Raw genomic sequence first — 27,961 nt, 5'->3', positions numbered from 1 at the left:
AACATTTATAGAAGCAGAAAGCATAAAGTATTTCTCGGCACTGCTGTTCTCTTTGGTTAATAAAGAGCCGCTGGGTCGTTTTCTCAGCCGGTTGATTAGTTACAGTAATGCAGCGTATGAGACAAGAACATTCAGAGACTGCACTGACGTGGGTTTTATGGGATTCTGTGATAGAGCCACATGAACTCAAACTTCAGTGATGTTCCTGTTCAACAGCACGCCGATAGCACTCATCATTTTACATCTTAGCTTTAGTTTAATAATAACCTCTCTCTCTATGGAATACAATGCACACACACACACACACACACACACACAAAAAAAAAACACACATTAACATCTATATTAAATATAGCTTAAAACACAGCTTCTCTTACCTTGTGGTCGTAAGGCTTGTAGGTGTGGAAGAGGGCTGAGAGCTCTTTGGTTCTTTGTTTCTTCTGTGAAAGGGAAAAACAACAACAAAACCCCAGTGTTAATTAACTGAAGAAAGAACAGAGAGGGAAAAATGAAATCAAAATCAAGTCAGTGAACTCTGAAGGCCAAATCGAGTGACGTGAAGACATCAGACAGTGGAATGAAGAACAAACACTTGAAGGGAAGAAAATGAGGATATTTGCCCTCAAGACCTCTCCGTTTCTTCCAGAAGTGCGTATTAAAGCTCATACGTCCATAATTTGTAATGAAATGCAAACGCTGAGCATTGAGAAGATGTGTGATGGATTTTAATGCAGTCACGAGTTAAAGAAAGACTAATTATGAGCGATTATGCAGCGTCTAGTTGAAGAGAAGTCATGTTTCAAAGCCAGTGGGGACGTGAGGAGAATCTCTTGATAATATACACATCACATATTTGATTCATGAGGGATTTCACATCATGAAAACGGTGGCATATACATTTTAGATTATGGCTGTAAGACTCAATTAAACTGAACAATAGTAAATGACCTCACTATTCAAGACTACAACAGACTGAGGACAATGAAGCAGAACAGATGCACATTATAGACATTCTGGACTCTTAACTACTCATATTATGTCAAATAACCAATAGTTAAAATCTATAAAAAAATCTTATAAGTGTAAAAGAGAAATTGTATATCTTAAATACTAATCATTATTTAATTTAGGTTGGTTCGTTATATTTCTGGCATGCACTGATATAGAATGACACAAAATACCTCATGTCAGCTTCTTAGCCGTTAATTATCAGTTTCACACTAGAATTTGACATGCTTCATGTGAAAGCAGACATCACAACATTAACATTAATTACATTAAATCTGAATTTAAACATTAAAGTTGTGGTTTGTGACATCTGTCGTAGCAGCTGCTACTGAGTCTCAAAAACAAGTCCGTATTTAATCAGTACTTCAAAACTGTTACAAATTTATGGACAAATCAGTGAGGCATGGCTATATTTTTGACGTTATTTCTGTTTTATAATGAACTAAAGCAAAGCACTGAATTGACAGTTCTAATAATAGTGGAAAAGCTGATTATCTTCTTGGAAACGAGAGACATAATTCCTTTTTTTTCATCTGCATTCAGTGATTTTCACTACAAAAACCAGAATGGTCACCAACATATTCCTACTATCCACAAAAACTTCAGCTCATGAGATCTGTCAGACACAGAGAGAGAAGGAGAGGATGAGAAAGAAGGACTGAGAAGGAGAGAGGAGAAGAGAGGAGGAGAGAAGAGGAGAGAGAAGGAGAGAAGAGGAGAGAGAAGGAGAGAGAAGGAGAGAGGAGAAGAGAGGAGAAGAGAGAGGAGGTGAGACGAGGAGAAAGGAGAAGAGAAGAGAGGAGGTGAGAGAAGGAGAGAAGGAGAGAGAAGGAGAGAAGAGGAGAGAAGAGAAGAGAAGAGAAGAGAGGAGAAGAGAGAAGGAGAGAAGAGGAGAGAGGAGGAGAGAGGAGAAGAGAGGAGGAGAAAGGAGAAGAGAGAAGGAGAGAAGAGGAGAGGAGGAAGAGAGGAGAAGAGGAGAGAAGAGGAGAAGAGAGAGAAGAGAGAAGGAGAAGGAGGAGAGAGGAGGAGAAAGGAGAAGAGAGAAGGAGAGAAGAGAAGAGAGGAGGAGAAAGGAGAAGAGAGAAGGAGAGAAGAGGAGAGAGGAGGTGAGAGAAAGAGAGAGAAGGAAAGAGGAGGTGAGAGGAGGAGAAAGGAGAAGAGAGAAGGAGAGAAGAGAGAGAAGAGACGAGAGAAGAGAGGAGAGAAGAGAAGAGAGACCGAGAAGAAGAGGAGATAGAGAGAGAAGAGGCGAAGAGGAGCGAGGAGGAGAGAGAGAAGGAGAGGAGAGAGAGAGAAGAGAAGAGAGGAGGAGGTGAGAGGAGGAGAAAAGAAAATAAAAAAAGAGAGAAAAGAAAAGAGAAAATGAGAGAAAGAGGAAAGGAGAAGGAGAGAAGAGAGGAGAAGAGAGAGGAGAAAGAGGAAGAGGAGGAGAGAAGAGATGAGAGGAGAGAGGAGGTGAGAGAAGGAGAGAAGGAGAGAGAAGAAGAGAGGAGAAGAGAGGAGAAGAGAGAAGGAGAGAAGATGAGAGAGGAGGTGAGTCGAGAGAAGAGAGAAGGAGAGAAAGAAAGAGGAGGTGAGAGGAGGGAGAGGAGAGAGAAGGAGAGAGAAGAAGAGAGGAGAAGAGAGGAGAAGAGAGAAGGAGAGAAGATGAGAGAGGAGGTGAGATAAAGAGAGAAGGAGAGAGAAGGAGAGAGGAGAAGAGAGAAGAGGAGAGAGAAGAGAGAGAGAGAGAGGGAGAGAAGGAGAGAGAGAGAGAGAAGAGAGAAGAGAGGAGGAAGAGAAGGAGAGAGAGGAGAGAGGAGGAGAGAGAAGAGAGAGAGAGAGGAGAGAGGAGGAGAGAGAAGGAGGAAGAGGAGAGAGGAGGTAGGTAGAGAGGAGAGAGAAGGAGAGAGGAGGGGAAGAGGAGAGAAGAGAGAGGGAGGAAGAGGAGAGAGAGAGAAGGAAGGGAGAGGAGAGACGAAGAGAGGAGGAAAAGGAGAGGATGAAGGAGAATTGAATTGAATTCATTAGAGAGAAGGAGAGAGGAGGTGAGAGAAAGAGAGGAGGAGAAAGGGGAAGAGAGGAGAATTGAATTGAATTCATTTGAATTGAATTGAGAAGAGAGAAGGAGAGAGGAGGAGAGGGAAGGAGAGAGGAGGAGAGGGAAAGAGAGAGGATGAGAAAGGGAAAGAGAGGAGAAGAGAAGGAGAGAAAACGAGAGATGAGGTGAGAGAGAGAGAATGAGAGAGAAGGTGAGAGAAGGAGAGAGGAGGAGAAAGGAGAAGAGAAGAAAAGAGAGAAGGAGAGAGGAGGAGAGAGAAGGAGAGAAAAGGAGAGAGGAGGTAAGAGAGAGAGAAGGAGAGAGGAGGAGAAAGGAGAAGAGAAGAGAAGAGAAGAGAAGAGAAGAGAAGAGAAGAGAAGAGAAGAGAAGAGAAGAGCGAGAAGGAAGAGAGAGAGTGGAGAATGGAAGAGTGAGAAGAGAAGAGAAGAGAAGAGGAGAGAGAAGGAGAGAGGAGGAGAGAGACCCTAAGCAGATATAGACTGAGTGATCACCGTCTGGCTGTAGAGAGAGGACGGCACAGGCAGAGATGGCAGCCGAGAGAGCAGAGACTGTGTTCACTGTCTCCAGAGCTGGAGACAGAAGAACACTTCCTCATTCACTGTGATCACTATCACAGCATTAGATCACACTATTTCACCAGATTCCAACAACTAGAACCACATTTTATGGTATTACCAAATTCAGAGAAATTAAATCATATTTTGGGAGAAAACTCTATCTCAATCACAACAGCAGCAAAGTATGTAAACAGCCTGCCACAAACTACGAGAGTCAGCCAGTGGACAAAACTAAAGTCTGAATGTTGAGACAAAAACACACAAGTGTGTTTTTTATTTTTTATTTGATTTTATTTTTCTTTTGTTGTTATTTTTATTTATTTATTATTTATTGATTTATAAATGTATTCATGCATTTGTTTACTGATTGATTTTATTGATTATTTGTTCACTGCCTATGTAATGGCCAATGCTTTGGCAATACAGTACAAGTCATGCCAATAAAGCTCAATTGAATTGAATTGAATTGAATTGAATTGGATTGAGAGGAGAAGAGAGAAGGAGAGAGAAGAAGAGAGGAGGAGAGAGGAGGTGAGAGAAAGAGAGAGGAGGAGAGAGAAGAAGAGTGGAGGAGAGAGGAGAGAAGAGGAGAGAGAAAGAGAAAGAGAAAGAGAGAGGAGGAGAGAGGAGGAGAGAGATTAATGAGGTTTGTGAGAACCAAGCCAGTGGGCATCAGAGAATACACTCAACCCTCCTCAAAACACATATCTTCATTCTGGGGGAAAATAGTAACCGAAATTTGATCAAAAAAGATGAACCCCCGAGTGACCTTGAGAGACTCCATATTTCAGTGTATTAGGGCCGGGGTCCTGAGATTACACCAGGCCCAAAGCAGCAGGCCGAGGTGAAAAATCATCTTGATAAGCCAAAGAACCACTTTTCCCCTTTATTTGAAGCCGTCGCTCAGCCTCACAGAGACGTCCAAGGGCAAGACGGACAAAGGTCACTGTAGGGTTTTCAACGGTTTCCATTTGACTCAAGCAGATCTAAATGAGGCAATCATGTCTTGTGATGCTGTACAGCATCTCCATACAGTTCCTCCTCCGCAGGGGCCTCGCATGGACCTCACGAACAGAGCAGTCAGAGGTTTCTGTCAGAAGTAGGGCGATTTTATCAATTAATTTGAGTTGAATGTTTGGCCACCATTTTATTTTTTAGAAATCTAGGAATCACAATTTTGAATAGAAATATTACCAAATGTTAGAATTAGAGACTTTGACTATGCCGGTGATAACAGTAAAGAGTAAAGAACGATTAATCACTAATGTAACATGCTCATATCACACAGCATGCGCTTGTGTTGATAAAGATTCATGCAGCAGTGGAATGAGGAAAAACATGCGAGAAGATGAGAGGGAACTTCTTTTAACTTGAGCGCAGTGTTTTTAGCCATTTTATGCAAGAGACAAGAGTGCAACAGTCAAACGAGTTCATGTTTACACAGAACAAACAATGGAAAAGCAGCGCAACGAAATAAAAACCTGTAACTACTACTGCATGTCTGATATTTCATGTGTGCATCATGGTGACAGACTGAAAGCTGCTGTTCGTTGTTTTTACAGAACATTTATAGTTAATAAGAGTCTACTGGTGTTATAGCTTCAGTCATTTTGAGTTTGAATTACCTTGACTTTTGAGATTTTTTAAAGCTTTTTCCTCATATTTTTTCTTAACATACAATATATTTAAGACAAGTCTGTACAAGATGTAGTTGTAGTTCATGCACCTTTTCTGCAAAGATATTTAACAAGTGATTTGTTGAACATTTACATCATGTGTGCTGCACTTGGAATATAATTTACTTTAACTAGAGGGTTAATAAAGAAAAAGTTACTTGAATCATGTTGTAATTACATTTTCAAGTTTGCTAGTTAAAAAAAAAAAAAAAAAAAAAAAAAAAAAAAAAAAAATCGCGAAATCAGTCAAACATTCTGAAAAAAAAATCAAGATTTTAATTATTTGCCATATCACCCAGCTCTAGTTAGAAGTGACTGAAGTTATAGCAAGGCTAGTTTAGAAAGGACATGTGGACAGTTAACTGGAGCTCTGACAGGAATATGAGCTCTGCAGAGCGCGGCGGGAGTCTTCTCGTTACTCAACATGTGTATCGGCCGCTGCGTGTCTATAAATATTCAACAATAGAAGACGAGCTGCTCCAGTGATCGTGTGCTTCTTTTCTCTGCGCAAATCGTAAATATGTCTCCAGCAGACGGATATCATATAGAGACATGATGCTATTCATAAATCCAAACTGAATGTGCATCTGTCACCGCAACAACAATGAAGGATGGCACCTCATATACTGTCCATCTGCTCGGCTCACAAAACAAACAGATCCGAGGATGTAATGGACACATGCTCCCATCCCAGGACGAGTCTGAGTCCTGCAGGACACTGTACGCTATGCAGTGAAATCCAGCAGCATGCAACAGAACTCAGCGTTACAAATACTCTATCCCACAATGCAATGCATGAAACTTAAACCTCTATTTTTTCCCACTGCTTTTATTGAAAATCTCTTTTTTGATTTATTATGTTCATGCAACATAATGTAGTGAACTTCTCTTTAAAACCTCTACCTCTGGCCTTTAATGACACGTCTGCATGTGGTGTTGAGCTCTCTCCTCCACAGGAAGTGCAGTGATGTCACTGCCTGATCCCATCATGCCTTTCTTTCACAGTCAGTCTCACAGACCACACAAGATCTCGGGATCTGCCGCTTCACCCACACCGATCCCTCTGACACAGTCCAGAAAGAGTCTGAGATGACGCACAGGGCAGATAACAAGCAAGCTGTAGATCTGGAGGGGACACTTCTCCAAGCTGACTGAGAACCGGCTAAATGATTTCGAAATGAAGAGTCTGTTTTGGCCGATCGTGAGCGACACCATCTCAGTTGTTGTTTTGTTCCAGTTTTCCCCATGAAGCTGGCATCGGTCGCTCCAGGCCTTGCCCATCTGTCTTTGTTTTAAGATGAATTTGTTTTCATGTGTGTTGGGTATTCCTCACCGATCCCTGTGCAAAACTGGCAGAAGCTTTGAATCCAAATCCCCTTAACTTGGACTGGAGGACGCTGCCTTAATTTCCCCTGGTTAAAGAGAGCCGCCGAGGCAGACGAGCTGTCAAGGTAAACACCTGTCCGGCTGGTAAGAGCAACATTTCAGAAGATCATGCCAATTTATCTCCGCTAACCCTTCCCTCACGCGGGAGTAATTATCCCGTTCTGGAGGCTCCCAGTTTTCCCAGCTCCGCCCTCATGCCAGATCTGCTCGGCCTGAGCGACCGTCCGCCGCTGATAGCGCCAGGCCATCCATTATGCTCACTGCCCCATTCATCACGCCGCGGCAGCTGCTATGAGACGGGCTAAACGTGCTGAAGAACCAGAGCACCCCGACCCTTCGGCCCCAGACACACATCTGGAAGTGTTATTAATGCAGAGCTGACCATCTCTGAAGGGTCTGGGAGAGGGCTTCAGGTGCCAGGTGGGTCTGGGACGTCCCAGAAGACTAAACCTTCAACCCTTGAGCCCGCTGTCATGATGGGATCTGTTCCTCCATGCTAGAGTGAAAAACTCCTCTATCAGAACAGCTGATCCTGACCCGCAGCACGAGCAGCAAATGCACAAGAGCTCCATCACAAACACCACCATGACACGCAATTAAACACGCCTTTGAAAGTGAATGATTTCAGTGCCCTTTAACTAGTGTTAATCTTGTCAGCCATTTTCAGCTTTAGTCTTAGTCCCGTGTTAAATGTCCTTGTTAGTTTTTATCATCTTTAGTCAACCTTATCCTATTTAGTTTTAGTCAAGTTCAAGTCAATGGAATGTATGAGTGTTTTAGTCAGATTTTAGTCTATGAGGTATATGATCAAAAATGATCATGTACAATGATGTATCATCATGCTGTATTAATGGTTAAACTGATAAAATAATTTTTGTTCAAAAATATTATCCTAAGGACTGTTGTTTTCATTTGAGAAATGTACTTTTGCATTTCAGGTATTGCACTTCAGTAAGCAAAAATCAATAGATGTGGACATGTTGTATTTTACCTCATCTAGCGTACTGATTTATTATATGCATTTTATTATATAAATTAATATCAAAGACTGGTGCAATCTCTCGGTCTACATTATTAAACAGATATACAGTGTGACTGCACTGAACACCAGTGTGTGTGTGTGACAAGGCCAATGCATAAAAACCATTCAGTTTAATCACTGTTCTATATTAATGCGCTGCTTTAATTGATGCGCACACACCACTCGCATACACAGATCTGAGATTGCGCTGTGCAGAAAGTAACATTCATAAACTTGTTGTCAGCACTGCCACGCGACTTTTATTAATCAATGCTGAATCACTACATTATATTTCTCAGCAACGAGGGGGGTAAGTAACTAAACTCAGCTTCATTATTTGTAGAGAGAGACATATGCAGACAATTTATACATCTCACACACACTACATCAAAATCAACATATATCATAAAAAAAACTCATTAAACATCAAAACAACGCCGGCTTCTCGCACAATTAACATTTCTATCGTAAAACGTATCGTTATTTGATTGGCCATCTCAGTCATTTTGACATTGACGAGCGCTGTTAGACCGCTGACGTCTCAATCACACAGGGCGTCGGCGTCAACGCCTCTCATTTACTTTGAATGGAGTGATGTCAAGCATTGCTAAAAATAATTATCCGTTGCGGGAAAAAAATTAACGCAGACGTCAGCCAATCGGATCGCTTTATGCAAATACCCTGGTGCAGACACTAACCAATCGCTTTCATACAATAACAGAAAACACTATGATTGGCTATTGTCACTATGACGGTCGTGTCAGCACCGAGCTTCAGAAACGCCTCCATCGAGCGCCGACGCCGACACCTGTGTGACTGTACCGTGAGGCTGTAATCTGAAGCGCCTAGAATGTGCAGCGGTCGCACGCATCTCTCTCTTCAGTGTGCAGGAATAAACAAACAATCTATTTCTCGACTTCAAATGATGCAAACTTCTGTGGCCAGACTTCTGCTAGGTGTACGATAACGCCAACATTACCCCAATTTTAATGTCTCTTCATGGGCTTCCTGTCCACTATAGAACTGACTTTAAGATTCTTTTAATTGTTTTTAGATCTTTACATGGACTGGCACCAACATATCTGTCAAATCCGTTGCTCTTACACAACCCTTCAAGATCTCTCCCATCATCTGATCAGAGGCTGTTGACTAGGGGCAAGACTAAAAATGAGAGGATCTTGCTTTTCTGTGCTGCCCCTAAATTGTGGAATAGTCTTCCACTGTGTACCACAACTGCTAAAACACTGTCATAGTTAAAAACTCATCCGGCCTTTAATGTATTACAGAGATGAATCACTTCAAATCGTTTTGCTCTGTTTTGTTTAGAATGTTGTTCTATGTGTATTCATGTAAAGCACTTTGAGTTGTTTTAAACTGTGCTCTAGAAATAAACGGACATTGACGATAAGTCTTCCACAGGAGTCACCAAAAACACAATAATGGAAGTGACAGCTCAATGAAAGGACTCTCAGTAACGGGCAATCCCGTCTTCATTAGAGCTCATCTCTATTCAGTTCTTCAGACTTCTGTAGCACTGGGAGGATCGATCGGAGCTGGAACAGCCAACAAAACTAATGACACATGAAGAAGATTTCCATAAAAGAAACATGCCGGACGTTAGATGAAAGATGATGTGGGGGTGATAGTCACACATCACACAGTCCAACACACTACAGGACAGCGAAAACAGTCAGGTGTACATTAAATCAATGTAAACGAGCAACCACTGATGTCTCCATGTGTGAAGCTGCTCTTCCTCTGATAGTTCGAGCTTCATTCGTCCGTTTAATTGTTTCAGTGGGGTCTAATTGCTGAGAAAATGCATAAGGCCGTCACTTCTGGGAGACGTTTGCCTCCAGCTGAATCACATAATGAAGAGTAATTGACAGGAAGATTCACATTCACCAGTCATCTGGAGGCATCTGTTAACAGGTAAAGGTGACCGACTGTAGTGTAACCGGTGCTGTTACACCAGAAACAGCTCATGCTTCAACATCAGTCATCAGATTTGATAATTACTACACCTTAAGAACAAACACAAGCTGTCCATTACAACATTTCAATAGCATAATGCAGCTGAAATTATGCAAGAAGCTAAAAAAAAACCATTCACATGATCTTAAATGTGCAGTATTTTCACTCTAAAGCCTGCTTCGTTGAATACATTATGAACGGCTAAATGAGTTGTTGATACAAGTGCAAGATTTTCAAAAGAAAACAAATATCAATCTTTGAGTATTTAGTCAGTGAGTTTAATGAGTTAACGAGTGGGAAAGTGAATTGCAGGCAAGCAGCAGTATGAGATGTACATCAAGACTATATTCTAGTGCTGTGTTCATGGATACGACTGTGTGTCGTCACAGGGATCTGACGATACGAGGATGGATACAGCGGTCCCACTCTCGATACTGTGGCACGTGCGCAGCAGTGGGCTGCGCTGAATTTGGATACAAGAACAACGTTTAAAACGGAGTAGAAAAGGGCAAGGTTTCTAAAAAATAACTAATAGAGCATAATATATAGGCTACAACAAGGCCTGATCTAAAGAGAATAAAAAAACACCAAACAAACCTTCAAGGCCTGATCTAAAGAGACGTAATACCCCAAACAGATCTTCACACTTGTGCAATATGGAAATATCTGCTGAGCGTGCTACTTATCTTTGTCAACCTGGCAACCCTGTGCACACACTTTCTCTCCGCTGAGGAGCTTGCTTTCTGAAAACACCGGTTAGCTTGCTGTTTGGCGATCTCCACTTCAATATTCTTCTCTCAGAAAAGTGATTCATCAAGTGTTCATTTATTAGAGAGAGAGAAGCTGTGGCTTTAATTCCTTTAGAAACAATGATGTTACCAGCTCCTTTTTGAGAAAGATGATGTAGCTCTTGAGCGATTAAGCTATTTTATTGATAAAACTGTGGGTCAGTGTTAAAAAGTTTGTTCCTGAATGTCCGAGTGTGGCCACAGCGTGATCTGTGTGAGTGACTAAGCGTGTGTGTGTGTGGATGTGTTTTTTGTGACATATCAGGACACAACTTGTATAATGACATGGGTGTGTCACAGGTATTACAAGGAGAGGGTGACTTATGAGGACATAACCCATGTTACCATTTTTCTGGTCTTCTTATAAACCATACAGAATGATTTTTTTTTGAGAAAGTAAAAATGCAGAAAGTTTCCTGTAAGGGGTAGGGTTAGGTGTAGGGCGATAGAATATACAGTTCGTACAGTATAAAAAAACCATTACGCCTATGGGATGTCCCCACTTCACACAAAAACAAACATGTGTGTTCACACTTGTGTGTGTTAGATACAGTGAAGACAGTGCGTTAGTTTACAGCTCTTCTTATTTTTATTTTTTTAAACGTAGAGAGTGTGTAATTTGTGCACTGATAACCTACCAGCGATGTAAATATGATTTTTTTAATATATTACATTGAGTACATTACAATATAAATTTATTAGAACGAGTGCATTATAATTTATGGGCTTAAAAACAAGATGCAAGCAATCAGAATATTGTACCTGGTGGGGAGTGCCCAATGTAAACATGAAACGTACAGTATGCCATTACCTGTATTGTACAGTGTTACAGTCCTGGAGGCCCTTCATAATGCAGGTCAGCTGCCTGCTCTGCTACAGTTAGCACTGGCCCTACAGTATGCAGTGTTTAATAAACAGCTGTTGTACTAAACTCTTCTGAGGTGAAATTCAGTGCAGTCCTGTACCGTGATACGTATCATATCGTGACTTTGCTGGTGATACACAGCCCTACTATATTCCCAGTCTGGCAGGAACCTTAACATTGTAGAAACCGCTTTGAGTCTTCTGAAGAAACTAGTAATTAGTTAATTGCATTCATTTATTGATTTATTGAATTTACTGAAATTTTTTGTTTGTTTGTTTAATGATATGTGCGGATCACACAGTTTGTACTTTTAACTCATAATAAATCTGCTTGTTAACATCTCACCACGTGCGCTGGAACCTGCTCCATCTTGGCCGCTGGAGTTCCAGGTCGCGGGTAGAACTGGTTGATGAAGAGGCTGGGAAAGCGGTACTGCCTCACCAGCTCCATCGTCTGCTCAAAGTCCTCGTCCGTCTCACCTGGGAAACCGCAGATGATGTCTGTGGCAATAGTGATGCCAGGAACCCTACAGGAGACAGACACAAGACAGTGTGATGATCAAATAAACACAAGAGCCGTTGTGTAAGAACATCTTTTAGCACTTGAGTAGCCTCATGAGAAGAATCCTATACAGTATTTGGATCAGCGTGAAAACTGTCTGCGCAACACAATGCAGTCACTGCAGCTAGTGAATGTGATTGTGTGTGTTCTCACACATCTCTCATCTCTTAGTAGTAGCCTCAACAACCATCGACTACCGGCCACAGCTCTGATTAAATTAGGAGCTCTGTAAAGGTATCCATTCATTGATTTCTTTGTGCATGGGCTCTGCGATCATTGATCTTTAACCAACAGGAAATAAATCAATCTGGAAGCTGGCTCCCAAGTAAGCGGCTCTATTGACAGGAAGTTCAGTGTGGTCAGTACTAGACTCATTAGTCATGTGCCAACTTTTGAAGAAAAAAAAACAGCTGGCATTCATCAGCCAATAAAATACATGAATCCTTATCAGGAAGAGGTCAGATGATTTTAAACATTATGGAAAGTGCAAAAATAAAAATAAAAATAAAATAAATCTAGAAAAACTAATGATAGAAACTAATGTGCAAAATGTGTGTTCTTCTGAAACACATGTAAGCTTGATGGCCTGTGGCCTTGATGTGGAGGAAATGACTCAAATTATTGTGCCATCAATGAAACATAACCACTCTATTTCCTGATATCTGCTTTCCTCATGATATTATTCCATTATCCAGCCACACTGCTTTCACAACGCTCACCTCCACACATACATTCATCTCCACTTACGCACACTCTTAACTACATTAGGGTTCTCTTTATATTTCTGGCAGATGACATAGTTCAAGAATTGGCCTTCATTGATATTCACGAGGACCTGTTGCCATTAATGGGGGTGGGGGGGCTAATATGCTAATATGAAATCTGCTGCTTTTCCCACCTTCCATTTCTCGTTTGCTCAGCGACTCCATTCCAAACAATAAGCTTTATTACCAGAGGACATTCATGAACAAGCCTCCCCAAGCTCCGCCAGCAGCAACTTCTACAACACCAAATACACTACTCCACCCACAGCCAATATGATGGAAAACAGTCAGTTCTAGGATGTGTGACCAACAGGGAGCTTGGTGTCAGAGGAGCAGTGTGGAAAAACATTGACAATGGTTCCACTATAAGCAGGATATTTGATAATATTGAGAATGATAAAAAACATTCTCATATTGAACACTGTTATGTGCTCGAGGATGCCTTCATGTAACATCCTGAGACTAGTTAAGGCTAGTGCTGGTTTTATCCGGTCTTATCAGCTCCTTTCATCCATGGGACACAAAGAAAGAGCTTTTTTGTAGAATCCACTGGTCATTTCTTTCTATCACGTGAATGAGTGGAGACTTTCAGGTGGAGCTTTCAAGCTTAAAAAATAACACAAAAGCATCATGAAGCCATCAAGTGTGGACACCTACATGTCTTTCCATGCCATCAACTAAGATGAACCAGAAGCACTGACAAGTTCATTTCAAAATGAACAGAAGAAAAACCCTTTAACAACTAGATTTTTGGCAAGGCACTGCTCTTGATATGGCACATTTTGGACATTAGGTCCATTTGGTTCTGATCCACTACTGGAACAAGTGCACACAGCCCTTCCTTAAGAAATGATTTTGTGTTAGTTGAGAACATAATTGATCTGAACATCTCAGGATAACACGATAGCACATTAGAAGTGCATTAGAGGAACCACACATTTCAAGACTCCTCATCTTCCAGTCTCGAGTGAAGAAGCCTTGATAGCTCATCAGCAAGTGCTGCACTAGAGAGCCAGTTCTCTCTGAATCCATTATGTTTCCCAGCTCTTCAGCCTCTCCATCCTTCAGTGGAGAAAAACAGGGTAAAGAAAAGAAGAAAGCGAATGACTGAATTGGATCCTCTCTAAAGCGAGCAGACTCTTTCGGCGTCTGCTATCCCACAATGCTTGCCTGTGTGCGCTGGCAGATGGAGGCCCTTTGATGCTTTGTTGGCTTGTTGGACATGATTGCACTCCACTCCGTTTTTGGGCTTATTAGAAAGCATCGCTCCGGGGTCACGGTCACTGCCCATGGCATCCGCTCTGTGTAGTCAGTTACAGCCAAGCGAGCGCCCCAGACCTGAACTACAAAACACTGACATGAAAGGCTGCGGTCTTGACCTGGAGGAGATCCAGAAGTGCAAATGTTGCAAAGCAGTTAATGAGATGCATTGAAAGAATATAAATAGCAGCCGCCACAGGAACTGCTTTCACAATGACCATCCTAGAAGCTTGAATAGTACATGTTGGCAAACAAACACGGTCTTGTTTGTTAATCAGCCATCCAATCAGAAACACACACACCAACCAAGCGTACCCTGATTGTTTGGCCATTTTATGTGAACTGTGGCACCAAAAGAGAATGGGAACATTGATTGGAAACAAAGTAGCGAGAGTGACAAGTAGAACACTGTTTGAGAGTATGTGAGCATTAACGAGCCTCTAAATGTCCAAAGGCCACACAAAACAAATGAGAAGTGCACAAATAATGGCTTTAGCACACGACAAAGGGCACATTTCTCAGGAAGAAGCAATGCAGCCGAGCTACCTCAGAAACTCAGGACCCAAGACTCGCTCTCTGGTGCTCGGTCTCCAGCTCTGCTTCAGAACAAACAGTAATAGGAGCTTCATGAAGCCCAGAGAGGTCCCGCTATGTGTTTTGGGGTCAAGGTTTGGTGAATGGGTAAAACAGTCTCCCCTGCGGTGGATCCTATTACGGTCTGGCATGAAGCGGGCAGATGCTCGTCCTCTTGGGCGGAGCACCATAATCCTGGATCAATGGCAGGTCTTGCAAGGTTTGTGTATTGAGGGTGCTGTGATTGAGAGCAGTGAGGATTCTAGATGGGACTCTGTCATACTCTAATGAGCTCAGCTTTGGGCAGCACCAGCAGATTCCCCACAGAAAGCTCCAGTGCATCAGCTGGAATCAGACCTAATGAAGGGTGATCTGGCCACGTCACTCCTGACAGCGTAACATCAAGTGCTTCGCATTTTGCCCAGAATCTCAATCATAATGCAAGTAAGGAATGCTTCAAAATATGAAAACAATAAATGCAATCAGGGCCATCTCAGTCAAATACTACATGGATTTTATGGCCTTATAGTCCAGTCTTTCATACATTTTTCAATAATGCATATTAAAAATCTCTAAGTGTAAGGAATTGCAATGCTCTGACTGTCCATGAGAGCTTCCTGCTACACAGAGCCAGGACAATGGAAACAGACATGAGCAGAGCTGGAGCTTTCATAAAATTCATTATTCCAGCAAGCAGAAGAGACAAGAGTGGTCCTATAACTAACTTCCCTTCAGGTAATGTGTGATGAGACCAGGCTCATCTGAGAGCAAACAACAGAATTCACCATTCAAACACACACTTCTGTGTTCACAATTTATTCCTACCTGTACTTAAACTCCCTGCAGAACGTTTCCCAGCGGGGCTTAAATCCATTTAATTAAAAGCTACTGGATATCGTCATACTTTGAATTAGATGGGCAAGTGTGGGGTTAGGCTTTATGAGAACAATTCACTCTCTGCAGTGAATTATTATACTTGCTTTGTTTGAGGAGGCTCTGAAGGTGCGGGCCGGCGTAAAATCCTTCTCCCGGCGTGAAGCTGCTTTCAGAGCTGCGTATTTACACAACAGATGTACGAGTGAGCTCGGGATGAAATGAAGGTGCAAACAACTCAGCTGAAATAAAATGAGCAGGGATAAGAGGAGACGAGGCAATCTGTGAAAGTAAACAGGTTCTCATTCATGTAGCATAGCAGGAGCTGTGGGCCGCTGTGGAGGGGAGATGTGGAGCACTGCTGCGGGTGGAGGAGCAAGTGTGATCCGCCGGAAGAGCCTCCTCAGAGATGGAGATAACAACAGGAGTGCACAATTCATTCCACAGACATTAAACCTTTTCATTTCTGTCTCCTGGTAACAGAGTGATTTAATATTTGACTGAAGTTTGTTCTTTTTTATTTTTAACTGATTCCTGAACCATGTTCTTTTCCTCATCACCACTAATCAGACAATGAGATGGAAGAGAGTTTAACTCCTGTAGGTCAGTCAACAGCTTAAATGCCAATAACAGGTTCTGCCACACAAAACAAAATAAAAAACAACTATATTAATTAATTTAAATAAAATCAATCTACATACACACTCCCCCCCCCCATAAAAAAGAGTAGGTAAAAAATACGTCTTTTTGCACACCTATAAATAGCGTTAGAAGCAACACGACTGAGAGCCAGAGAACCGGTGTTCAGCCGTACATATGGGAAGCCAAACACACTGAAAGTAGCAAAAAAAACGCGATGATAAACATTTAAAATACTTCGATCACGTACATGCACAAATACGGTTAAAACACTAAACACTATAACGCACAATACATAAACAGAAGTGATCCACAGCGTCCTTTTGCGCAGACATAAATGTATTTAGGTAGATTTTGATGCACGTTACTTTGAAAAACAGAAGTGATCCACAGCGTCCTCAGCAGCTCAGATGTTGGGAGAAAAAGAAGACTTATGTTCAGTCTTACATCCAAACACACAGCATCGGGATAGTTTACGAGATGTTGCTGACGTTACAGCTGCTCGAGTGCGGAGAACATTGAGGAAAACGTACAACCAACACAACAGCTGAGAGAGGAAACCACGGTAATGCAGGACTGTCAATCAGCAGCTGTGGGCGGGGCCTAAGCAGTGTGATGTCATATTGCTCAGAGAATCAACATGGCAGGCCTAGTGAGACTGATTGGTTTAAAGGGGTTAAAAACTGAGGAGTGGGTGGATTTTTGTCATTATAGGGTGGTTGTGTTCAAACACTGCCAACACACATTTATGTCCAAACACCATAAAAAAAAGTGGATTTTGCATAATAGGTGCCCTTTAAAACAGTTTTAATTTTAAACCCACTGCTGTTTGAGTACAACACTGTCTACTGTATGAATGTGAGACTGAAAGCCACTAGAATAACACAGCCTAAAGCTTCTCTACAAATAACAAACCCTCCATTCATTCTCAGACACAAATCTTGCAGCTCGTCCCTCCGAACGCCACTGATGAGAGATCCATTACAGAGGAGTGTCAGTGAGGAGCTGGCCAGCCTCATCATTTAGTCATCTGTGGAGCGTTCCAGACACTAGACTGATCCAATCACTCCCTGTGTACGTGCAATTCATCCAAGAGAGCACAGGCCATGTGAAAGAATGAGGACACAGTCATTTGGATTTGTGCACAATCTATAATTTCATATTAGCACAAGACACACAGCCGCACTGACGGCCTTCATGTGCACCGGTCCAGAGATCCATCATCCATAATAAACCTCACTGTACACTCAGAAGAAGGCAAGAGCAGCTGTGTCCTCAAACCCACTAATGCAATGAACGCAGACAGAACTCTCTCTGTATGAACTCTGAACCAAAACTTTATCTGAGCAACACACAGACAGTGAAGCTCACGTGAAGCGCATCTCAACCGATTCCAGCAGACTACAACGCTAGAATGTTTGCTAAGCTAACAACTTGACACACAAACATACAAACACTCATCTATTTTAATTAGAGTGAACTGCTTTTTAACAGATGTAAGTAGTAAGCATAATTACAGTATGCCTTCACTACAATGTGTTAAAACGCTGGTTCCGGGACTGAGCATATAACTCAGAAAAAGTGAGGAATGGAACACAGGCCTGATTCAATACTTCAACCTGGATCTTTGAACAAAGCTCTGCACAGATGTGCCATGTGACACACACACACACACACACACACACACACACACACACACACACACACACACCAGTCATTCTCCATTAATGACTGCAGGCTTTAAGAATGGCTGGACTGAAGGGACGGGTTTGTGGGGTAACCAGCATTAGGAGCAAAGAACAGCTGTGAGGAAAAACTGAAAATGGACAAAGTGTCAGATCAGTAGCTTTGGGACAGAGCTCTAGTATTTCATCGTGTGCATGACAAAGACAAGCAGAGCTGACTCTAAGACACATCGAGAGCTCGAACTCAATCCAATCCTGATGTGAGAAATCACACCCAATCACATTCATTCAGCGTGGAGACGGTCAAATCAGACTCTTCACTTTACTTGGCTCTTTCTCTGATTTAACTGATGTGCTGCTGGTCTACATACATGATCTTAAACACACATTTGAATAGATGTGTGTTTAATTTACACCATCAGCGGCGTGCAGTGAAGCAGAGATGAGGATCGATGATCGGGACGCTTCAGGAGACTGGAGATCTGAGAGTGAGAAAGGTCAGAAAAGAGTTCACATGGAACAGTCTGAACCCATCCTGAACCTAAACCAGTCATGCTGCAGACTCAGCTCAGTCGAGTGACAGACGCTCAGCTTCCTCTCCTAGTGACTCGTGGTACAAGCTGACAGACACTGCACTGTCACACACACACACACACACACACACACTGAGCGCTGAAGGTTTGTGGAGCAGCACTGCTCTCTGCTCTCTTCCACAGCCGTGTGGTCTGTTTCTCTCGCAGGGAGGCCAGGCTTTCTAATTAAAGCAGCATATTGAGCTGTCTGTGTGTTACCTGCTGGCCTCACTTCTGCGCTCTCACTCTACACTCTTTTACACTCATGGAAAGTGACCTTCGCTGGTTTACACACACTTTGTGGAACACATATGTGTCATGTTTGTTCTTCCTCTCTTGCGGTCACTGAGCCCGGGGTCACATTCTCACATCTCAAATCTCCAACATGAGAAACATCTTCTTAAAGCTTGTCTGAAAGCGTACAGTTTTAGCAGCGCTGAGTTCACAGCGGCTGGCTTTCAGACTCACGGCGGCGGCAAATTCCCTCAAAAGAGCTGCATCAGAGTGTGTGAGAGATAGGAGAGGAAAACTGAGACATCCAGGCCAGCAGCCGTCATTAAAGAATAATAGAAGCAGAACAGATGACAGGCAGCCCTCCTGACAAGTGCACTTCTCCACTGGGCTCGGGCTCTCCAGGCTGTTGAAGGTTCCTCTCATTCACAGGTTTTGTTGGCCTCCTGCCTGAAGTCGTCTTCCAAGCAACCCTTTTTTTGAGCCGTCGGTCACTACAGACACGTAAAGCACACGCATATGGGCTCCTTTCTGAACAGAATTCAACTGCAGCGTGTAAGTGTATTTCAGCTTTCAAAGTAAAAAAAAAAAAAAAAAAACGGTGAACTAAAGCACACAGAATTACAATGTTTGTATATTTTTAATGAACAGGCCAACATATTCTACTCTCATTTCTACATCTTATTTCACCCTGAACCTGAAAGGCAACACTGCACAACACATCAAGACATCAAGATAGGTCTGTAACATCATCAGGGTGAGATTTTCAAGTGTATTAACTCTACTAGCTTTATATATTCTAGTTGTTTTTATTCTGCTTTGCTGAATAAACCTGCTAGTTCATGGTGCTTGTTCTGCTCCGGTGAAGTCATGCTGTGTCCTCTGTGGTCTTCTCTTCTACTGGTGGCATCAGCAGAAGTGTGTTCACAGATGTATGTTCCAGAAAGATGTGTGAAGGACAGACTCGTGCATGAGTAGCAATGACTATAAAATTAAATGATGGTTGAAAAAATCTTTGAGGATGCAAAGGTCACTAACTAAATGTAAAACACGGCAAATGTGTGAAATAATGAAGTTTCCCTTTCAAGGACATCTGATTGCATTTAAAAGCTACAGCACGAAAGTATTTCTAAAGGTCGATCCAAGTCATTTAGATTAAAAGTGTGTTAAAGCCCAGACAACTGTTTCTCCGGGAAGCAGCGTGTTGAAAACATCCGTCTCAGACGAGCAGCAAATGTTCGCTGGGTTTCCAGTGCAGAGGTCACCATCAGCCCACAAAATAATTAACCGCTCAAAGCAATCAGTTTACCATTTCACAAATCCCCAGGAGCCGGCCTCTCGCTGGAGCTGCCGCACGCTTCATTAGCCCATCCAGAGGAGGATAACGGAGGAGAGCGGCTCTGGGGCCGTGGGATGCTGGGATCGTAATATATACTTTGAATTAGCTGACCACTGACCGCTGTGTTTAGACTGGACAGCTCGTCATGCCGGGTCAGTCATGTGGAACATCGAGTCCTCTGGATCTCTTTATTCCAATGTACTGAGAGCTGAACGGAGGAGGCTGAGGATCACTGGAGAGCGTACAGTACGTCAACACTGATTGGAAGGGCTGAGAGCGTACAGTAGGACTTCATTTACAGGAAACGTGTTCGACAATCTGATCAGAGTCTCTCACAGCACAGATACTGATACCCCATACTGAACACAGCCATGAGAATCACTCCCTACAACAGCATGAGCTTTCCAAAGTAAAAGTCAGAAATTAAGCCGCTGTCTTTTTCCAAACAAACCCCTAAAATATATTTCTCATTATGCCTGACAAAAGCTGTCTTTTTCCACACTGGCTCTGATCAGAATACCTGATCTCCAGCATGACCCGAGGGGCCTCTCGCTGTCCGAGCTGCTCATTCACAACACTTACCCATAAATAACAGCAGTGGACTTTCACTGACAGACTGGCTTTGAGACATCAGCAGGTTCATCTAGAGATGCTTGAACGGGTGCAGAAGAAACGACTGATGACAAACTTCTGATCAGAGTTACAAAAACATGACATTTCAGCTCCACAGAGCGTTCAGAAGACAGTTTGAGCTCACGTCTGACAGGAGTCCAGCTGAACACACACACACACACACACACACACACACACACACACACACACAGAGCACTGTTGTCGGTTTCCAGCGAGACACAGAGGAGCGCAGCAGCAGCGAGTCTGTGTTTTGTAGCTGGATCATGAGATGATCTGAGGTCAGCTGTGTCAGTGTCTTCCAACCAGCAGTAATGGAAGGTCTTCACTCCCAAAATACTGGAAATACTATCAGAGACTAAATGCAAACCGTCTCGATATTTAATCTTTTTCCTGGAATTTATGAAAATGTGAATACCATGCAGCAGAATATGACACCATTTCATCTTCAGCGTTCAAGCTATTCCACACAAACATGAGAAACTGTTAAACTGAACCTGTCTACACGATCACGTTACATGGAGAGCTCAGAATGAGCCTGAAATAAAGTGTCCACTAATGACTCGTGTGATGTACTGTATGTGTGTGCATCATAAATAAATAAACCTGACACATCACAGCTCGACGGACAAGCTGCTATAGCCAGTGTGAGACTACTTCTTTATTATCTTACGTTATTTAAGGGCCGAAGGTTCAAGCAGGCTTTGAATCTGGTCTGATTCTGGTTCAGACACAACAAACAAAAGCTTTATTATCCATGACATCTCCAGCTATAGCTGCGTCATACTGATGCGTACGATGAAGCTGTCATTAATGCATCCGGATCGATAGCTGAGCTGCTCATATATTAGTTATGAGCTTCAGTATCAAGCTTCAGCCGGCCGTTCCTCCTCACACAACACCACAACACTTCTCACTAGTGTTGTTTTTGGTCTGTCGGCCTGTTTTAATTTTAGTCTTAGTCTAGTCTTTGTGTGAAGCTGTCATTTTAGTTTTTATTAGTTTTAGTCACGTTCATACTCTTTTTAGTCTAGTCTAGTTTTAGTCAACAAAAACTGATGACATTTAGTCTAGTTTTAGTCAATGAAAATTTTATTTTAGTCTCTTTTTAGTAATGCAATTCTATTTAACCCAGTCAATATAGTACAAGTATCTAGTAGTATAGATGAAACCAAAATTTTATTTTAGCCAAACCCATTTCAAACAAGGTTATCTTATCATATTATTGTTACCTTATAGACTCAAGAATACATCCATTCCAGACACGGAAGACTCTCTGATTTGAATTTACAACATTTATTTTACCAACCAAACATGTTAGAAGTACACACATATAAATTTAAATAAATTTCGTCTCCCAAAGACGAAATCCGGCTGGCCAGCCATCGGTCCCTTTCTCTGTGTCAAGGCTGATTTATACTCGACGCGTCCGCAATTTCGCTTGGGTGAGCGCGGAAAATATGACGTCATCGCAGTGTTGCCAGATGTTCGCTTTGCGTGCGCGTGAACTAATTTCTTGTGGCGGAGCGCACAGCACTTTTTGTAACTTTCCGCATAACTTTGCATCCGAACATGCACGAGCTCAGGACGATTCTAGCCGAACATTCATGGAAAAGGTTTTTTTTTTTTTTTAAAGTTTGCATAGTTTGTCCAAGGCTTCTTATTTGAGGTACGTTTTATTTTTATTGTATAAAATAGAATTAGAATTCATTTAGATATTAATTATACACTATTTGCTCAAAGTTGTCATAAGTAATAAAGCCAATAGTTTAAGATTGTTTTAAGTTTGTACATAAAGAAATGATTAATTCATCACAAGACTTGTACTGGCTAATGACTTCTTCTCACGGTGATTCCCGATGGTTTTAGAGGACAATTACTCCTCGTCGCTCCTCTGTCGTTTCAAAGAATAGTACAACGGTGAACGTGACAAGTATAAAAGCCTCGTCCGTTTGGGAAGGTGCGCTCGCAGTCAGCGGAGCCAGGCGAAAGTATAAATCCTGCTGAACTTTGTTTGTTGTCGTCTTCTAAATAATGCCGCGAGTGGGACTTGAGGAAGTGACGTCACCTGCGTCTGCGCAGAAACAGAAATACTGCTAAATAATAATAACACGACTAAACGAGACAAAAAAACGTTATAACATTTTGTTTCGTCTCGTTTTGGTCATCGAAAATGAGACATTTTAACAGTTTTTATTTTGTAAACCACATTTAGTCTCGTTTTTATTCGTCAACGATATTTCATTATACATTTAATTATAGTCATCGTCACATGACCAGCATTTGCGTCTCGTCTCGTTTTCCTCACATGATAAAGGTTTGTTGACGACGATATTTAGTCATAATTTTCGTTGACGAAAGCAACACTACTTCTCACCACAACCTAATTCAGGAGTAATACACATCTAGATATGACTATAATGCATGTAGGGTTTGCTTGTTCAGTGCAGACCCTCTATACTTCAAAACCACACAACTACTGACGTTTGCTCTCTGAGCACTAGCGCAGGTGCATCCCTCCAGACCACAGAGACGAGATCGACACGCTCCTGCAGTCTTCCAGAGATCTGTTCTGGAGCTGTAGAACGCCCGCTAACACTACAGAGTGTGCAAACACGGAGTCAAATTCATCCCTGGAGATCCAGTTTCCACACAGAGGTGCTGGGTAACTGACACACACCCCACCTGTTGCTGGAGGCCTTTTTGGCTCATCTGAGGCATGAGAAAAACAATCGTCGTTCCGCAAATGGATTTCACACTCCAAACACACATACACACACACGCCTATTGTTAGAGAAGCCGTTGACACACCTGAACACACATGGAAAAGTGCTCTCACACATTCACACAGAGCCACTCGTAGAAACGATCCTCAAAGGAGCGCCTCTCGTCTCTCACACTCATCAATACGCCGCTGGAGATGCAGCAGTCTCATCGCTGTCTCCTTCCTCTTTAAACCAGGCATGTGCTTGTTTCTTCACTCTCTGCCCTGCAGGTGCTCCACAGTCGATTCCTCCCTGACTTCATGAGCTCCTCAGGGCTTGTGAAAACAGATCCAGGTTCAAACGGCTCTCGCCCTCAAACTTCACGCTCTAATGTCAATGCTTTAAAATGGGGGTGAGATTTGAACACACCTTCAAGGCACAAGTTCTCACTCACAGATTAAAGAGTTTTACTGCATGACAGGGAAAGTTAGACATCTGCGTAGAAAGTGTGAAACCATTTAGCTTACAAAACAGAAAAAATGGTTTTGGCTATCACTTAGGTCTCTGCTTTGACATACAGAGACATCTAGGTGAGACTTGTAACTTGCCATAAATAAATTCTTGTCTCACTACAGACAACAGACGAGACCTCCAGCAGAAGCGTGCCTTCTCACACTGGATCCAGTCAGTGAATCTGAATCAATATCATCTCACTGGTTTGACCAGTCTGTCCCGAATCAATGTCATGCAGGTGTTGGGCTGATACAGTGAGGAAGAACATTCAGGAACAAAACCTTGTTTTGTTTGAGGCACTTAGTAGTATTTAAACTAGATATCCATGAGCACAACTGGATACTGGGTTTAATTTCCGAGGTCTGAGGGGAAAATTAATGGGAAATTTGATAATTTCTGTACTTTTCTGGGATTTTTTCCCAACTTGTTACACTTGTGGTATTCCCTACAAGCAAACAAACATTTGTAAATATGTCCTTATGCTATATTATTACCACATATTGAAATTACAATTATTTCCAAACAAAAACCAAAAAAAATATACAACACATTTGATCATAAGCCTCATTAATCTGAATTTATGCACCTCAGTTTTTGAGCGAACACTGCCAAAATTGCCAAAAACAAGCTGACAAAAAGATTCAATCCAAGATTTAGTGATAATTTAGAACAATGAGAGATTGACCAGGAACACCAAATTAGGTGAAGGATGTTCTGCACAGCACAAGAGTTACAGAACAACTAAACCTAAAAACACATGCCTCCCGACGGCACTCAATCAGGCCTGCTGCTGACGGGTCCGGTTGAGCACGGTTGGCCCAGCACAGATGTCCTGTGAACAGAGAGGGGTCGGCCCGGCCGCAGATGAGCCACGGGGAGCGGAGGGCTGGAGGATGGAGAAGAGCGGAGATGTGATGTGTCTCGTGCTTACTTGTCATTTCATCCTGATTTAGCATCAATCTGGTGTGAATATATCAGGAGAAGAGAGCGCACAGGACTGATCTCTGGCCAGAACGACTTCCAGAAACACCTTGGCATGCCCAGTCCTGCAGGTGGAGAGCTGGTGGAGCAGGTGAAAGACTACTGGCACGACCACCTCACCACCTGGAGGAGACCGACCCTCGGTGGACCTCAGAAGAGCAAACACGGCCAGATCCGCTCCCCGCACCGCCTGAGGGAACGATGAAGCTGTGATGCGCTGATGGGCCGTGCCAGCGGCCCGTAAACACCAGATAAACAACAGCAGGGAATCTGAGAGGTTTTTAAGTCCAGCTTCAAAGACGTCACAGAGCACATGCAAGCTTAAACAAACCGCTGGAACAAAAACTGAACAAACAGCAGAACCTCCACATCGCCTCCCGAGCACCTTCAGCAAACGAGCTCCAGACAAACCAGAACCTCATCCACAATCACACAAACAGCTGGAACCACACTCAAACGGACCCCTAAAAGCACCCAAGAGATAACAGAGTCCCAACCAAACACTGTCTGTTTGCTTTAAACACAGGGAATCCACGTGTGGAGAATAATCAAAACTCGCTCTCTCTCTCTGGGTGATCTTTGCAACCTTTCCAATCATACAGAAACTGACCCGTGGACCCATGAAAATCACACACACAGAGGGAAATTATATATAAGGTACATTTGCAGGCATGATGGAATAAATGCAAATGGAATAAAAAGCAAAGCCTGTCTGTAAATACGAAATCATTAAATTCATCTTCAGCATAGTCCGGCTTTCAATTACGGCAGGATATTTCCCAGGGGCTGGTGCTGCGGAATCTCCTGTGCTCCGTGTCTGATCATTCTCTCTGCCACCGCAGCGTATTTCTGCTCCAACACTGTCAGAGTGAGCACTTTTAAGAAAACACCCAGAGGAAGGTGAGTGTAGGACGCGTCCGTCCACAAAGGGCAGATCCTCCCACAGGACGTCATTAGCTGTGTGTCTTTCCACAGACCTCTACCTGCTGCCTGATTTGTATGCAGCGGGGTCGTGTCTGGACCACCATGATGTGAATTAAATGCAGGAGATGAGCTCCTACGTGACCCCGCATTTCCCGCGGCAGGAGCCGAACGTGGGGACCAGAGAAACGGACACGGGTCCCCAGGGGCCGCGGCACGGCGAGGCCTCACAGTATGAAATTAAAATGAAATGTCAATTTGGTTTATCATTGAACTTTACAGCAATTAGACCTCAAGTTCAAAGGCCACAGGAACTTTCATACTGGAAGAGAAATGCTAACAGTGACTCACAGAGGAGCAGGGTGACACCTTAATTAAATCATGTAGAGATCTGGCCTTTTGACGGATCATTTTGAGGCTAACTGGAGTTTCCTATGCAATTTTACATGCTAAATTACTCATCTTCAATTGGAAAGGCGTATGGAATGAGGACTTCAATTAGCACTCGTAAAATAAATTATCTGCCAGCAGTAAGTTTGTGTTTTTAGTTCATGAGACAAAAACTCATTGAAAGGTATGTTCACACTGACTCTCATTCATTCCCCAAAGCCGCTTTGCCACCGCTGGGCCGAACGGTAAGGAACGGTTCCAGGTATGTTTTCACTTGACCTCGACATGTTACGGTTAAGAACTGTTCTGGGCCTGGAATTTTCACACTGTAAGAAATGCAACTGCATATCTTCCAGTTTACGAAACCTTTTGTGTCTCAAATACTAAGAAATGCAGTTTTCTTGAAACTACATAAAATCCTTGCCAGACCAACAGAATTACCCCAAATGCTGTCCCGACTAGTCAAACACTGTTGTCTGAACAAAGAACTTCTTATTACTGAAATGTTAAGGCTTTGTGAATTCCCAGCATACACTGCAGCATGAATTAATTATGCAGTTGCATTTATAAGTCTTACTGTTTTGTTGACCTCATTTAAAATAGTTTGTTGTTGTTTTGTCATCATTGTTAGTTATTTGCTGTACTTCAGCCATTTTGCTTCCAACAAGTCATGACAGCCAATCCAGTGTCAGCAATACTGAACATGCAAAGCAATTCACAGACAAACTCTTGTCTTCTTCATGCCTGCAATCCACAACCTGGAGTTCTGATGTGATATCCATGACATGAAGCAGAAGAAAAATCAGGGAATTCCACCTGCAATTACATGCTTTGTCAACACATCATGCTGCAATACAGAGAACAATCACTTTAAACTCAATGTTGTTAAATGCTCAAGTGATGCACCTATGAACTGAATAAACAAACGACTCAAACGATGTGTTTATTTCTCACTGATCTGAAAGCTAGGCTCCACGGCTTTACTCAGGATGAAACCACCGAACACAAATGTGAACAAACTCAGGGAATGAAAGAGCATGTGTCACAGCTCTCAGTGTGTTTCTTTTGCATACTGCTGTTTACTCACCTGTGCACCTGTGCCGTGAAGCATGTGTGACACGTGGGGTCGAGTTTCACCATTGTTCTGACATGCTGAACGTAAGAAAGACCTCAATAACAGCCTTTAGACTTCACTCTCTCAGTGAGGAGTCTCATCTGCTCCTGTGCACCAGCATATGTTACTCACTGCATGCTTTCAATAACAAAACAGACACAAAGAAAACACTCGACCATAGACACAATATCTGGTATGTCATATGATGCGATTTATTTCTTTATAAAAGTTAAGACTCATCCACACCCTCCTAAAACGGCTCGTTCTCACACGCCCCCACATCTCTACATCAGTATGTGGGAAGATTTGCATAACACCGCACAGATGTTCACGCAAAGAAAGAAGGCGTACCTTTTATTCTCATTGTAGTGTTGTTGTTGCCGCCGCCGCCATTTCTTTAGTGTGTGTTTCACTGTGAAAGCGAAACTACTTTGTTTTTGCCTTCCAAAAGAAACCACGACTAGACATCATGTTTATATCACGTTTATAATGGGTTTTATGTTTTTGTCTCTTCGCTCCGGCCAGACAAGGCTTCACAATATGTTAAGAGGCGTAACATTTCTGTCTCACGATTGAGGCATTCGGCCAATCACTGGATTGCTGGCTGGATAGCTGGCCAATCACAGCACACCTCGCTCTTCAGAACGATGAGTCTTGTGAAAATGAATGCGTTTCAGAAGGCGGGGCATAGAGGAGAAACAATAATGTACAGTATGTGGAAAATAATGTGTTTTTTTTTTTTACCTTAAAACCCATAAACACATTTCATTACACCAAATACACAAAATAATGTTCTTTTTAGCAGCATCATATGACCCCTTTAATAGGTTGCCTGGACATTTAAAATAGGCCAGTGTCAGAAACATGCTCAGACCACAGTCGTCTCTCAGTTAC

The 27,961-nt window shown here is 42.6% G+C and overlaps 1 protein-coding gene across 2 annotated transcripts in view; it reads right to left on the bottom strand.

Moving 5' to 3' along the window:
* cdkal1 (CDK5 regulatory subunit associated protein 1-like 1) overlaps positions 1-27,961 on the bottom strand; it is a 247,966-nt gene that overhangs the window by 40,308 nt on the left and 179,697 nt on the right. For both annotated transcript variants that reach the window (XM_042740258.1, XM_042740257.1), the window contains exons 11-12: positions 11,662-11,842; positions 378-440 (exon numbers count right to left, since the gene is read on the bottom strand). In XM_042740258.1, the coding sequence (XP_042596192.1) occupies positions 378-440; positions 11,662-11,842 (244 nt within the window). The remainder of the gene's footprint in view (positions 1-377; positions 441-11,661; positions 11,843-27,961) is intronic.

The sequence above is a fragment of the Cyprinus carpio genome, chromosome B16, assembly GCF_018340385.1.
Source record: "Cyprinus carpio isolate SPL01 chromosome B16, ASM1834038v1, whole genome shotgun sequence".
Taxonomy (NCBI): Eukaryota; Metazoa; Chordata; class Actinopteri; order Cypriniformes; family Cyprinidae; genus Cyprinus; species Cyprinus carpio.
This window is presented reverse-complemented; position numbering and strand designations above follow the sequence as displayed.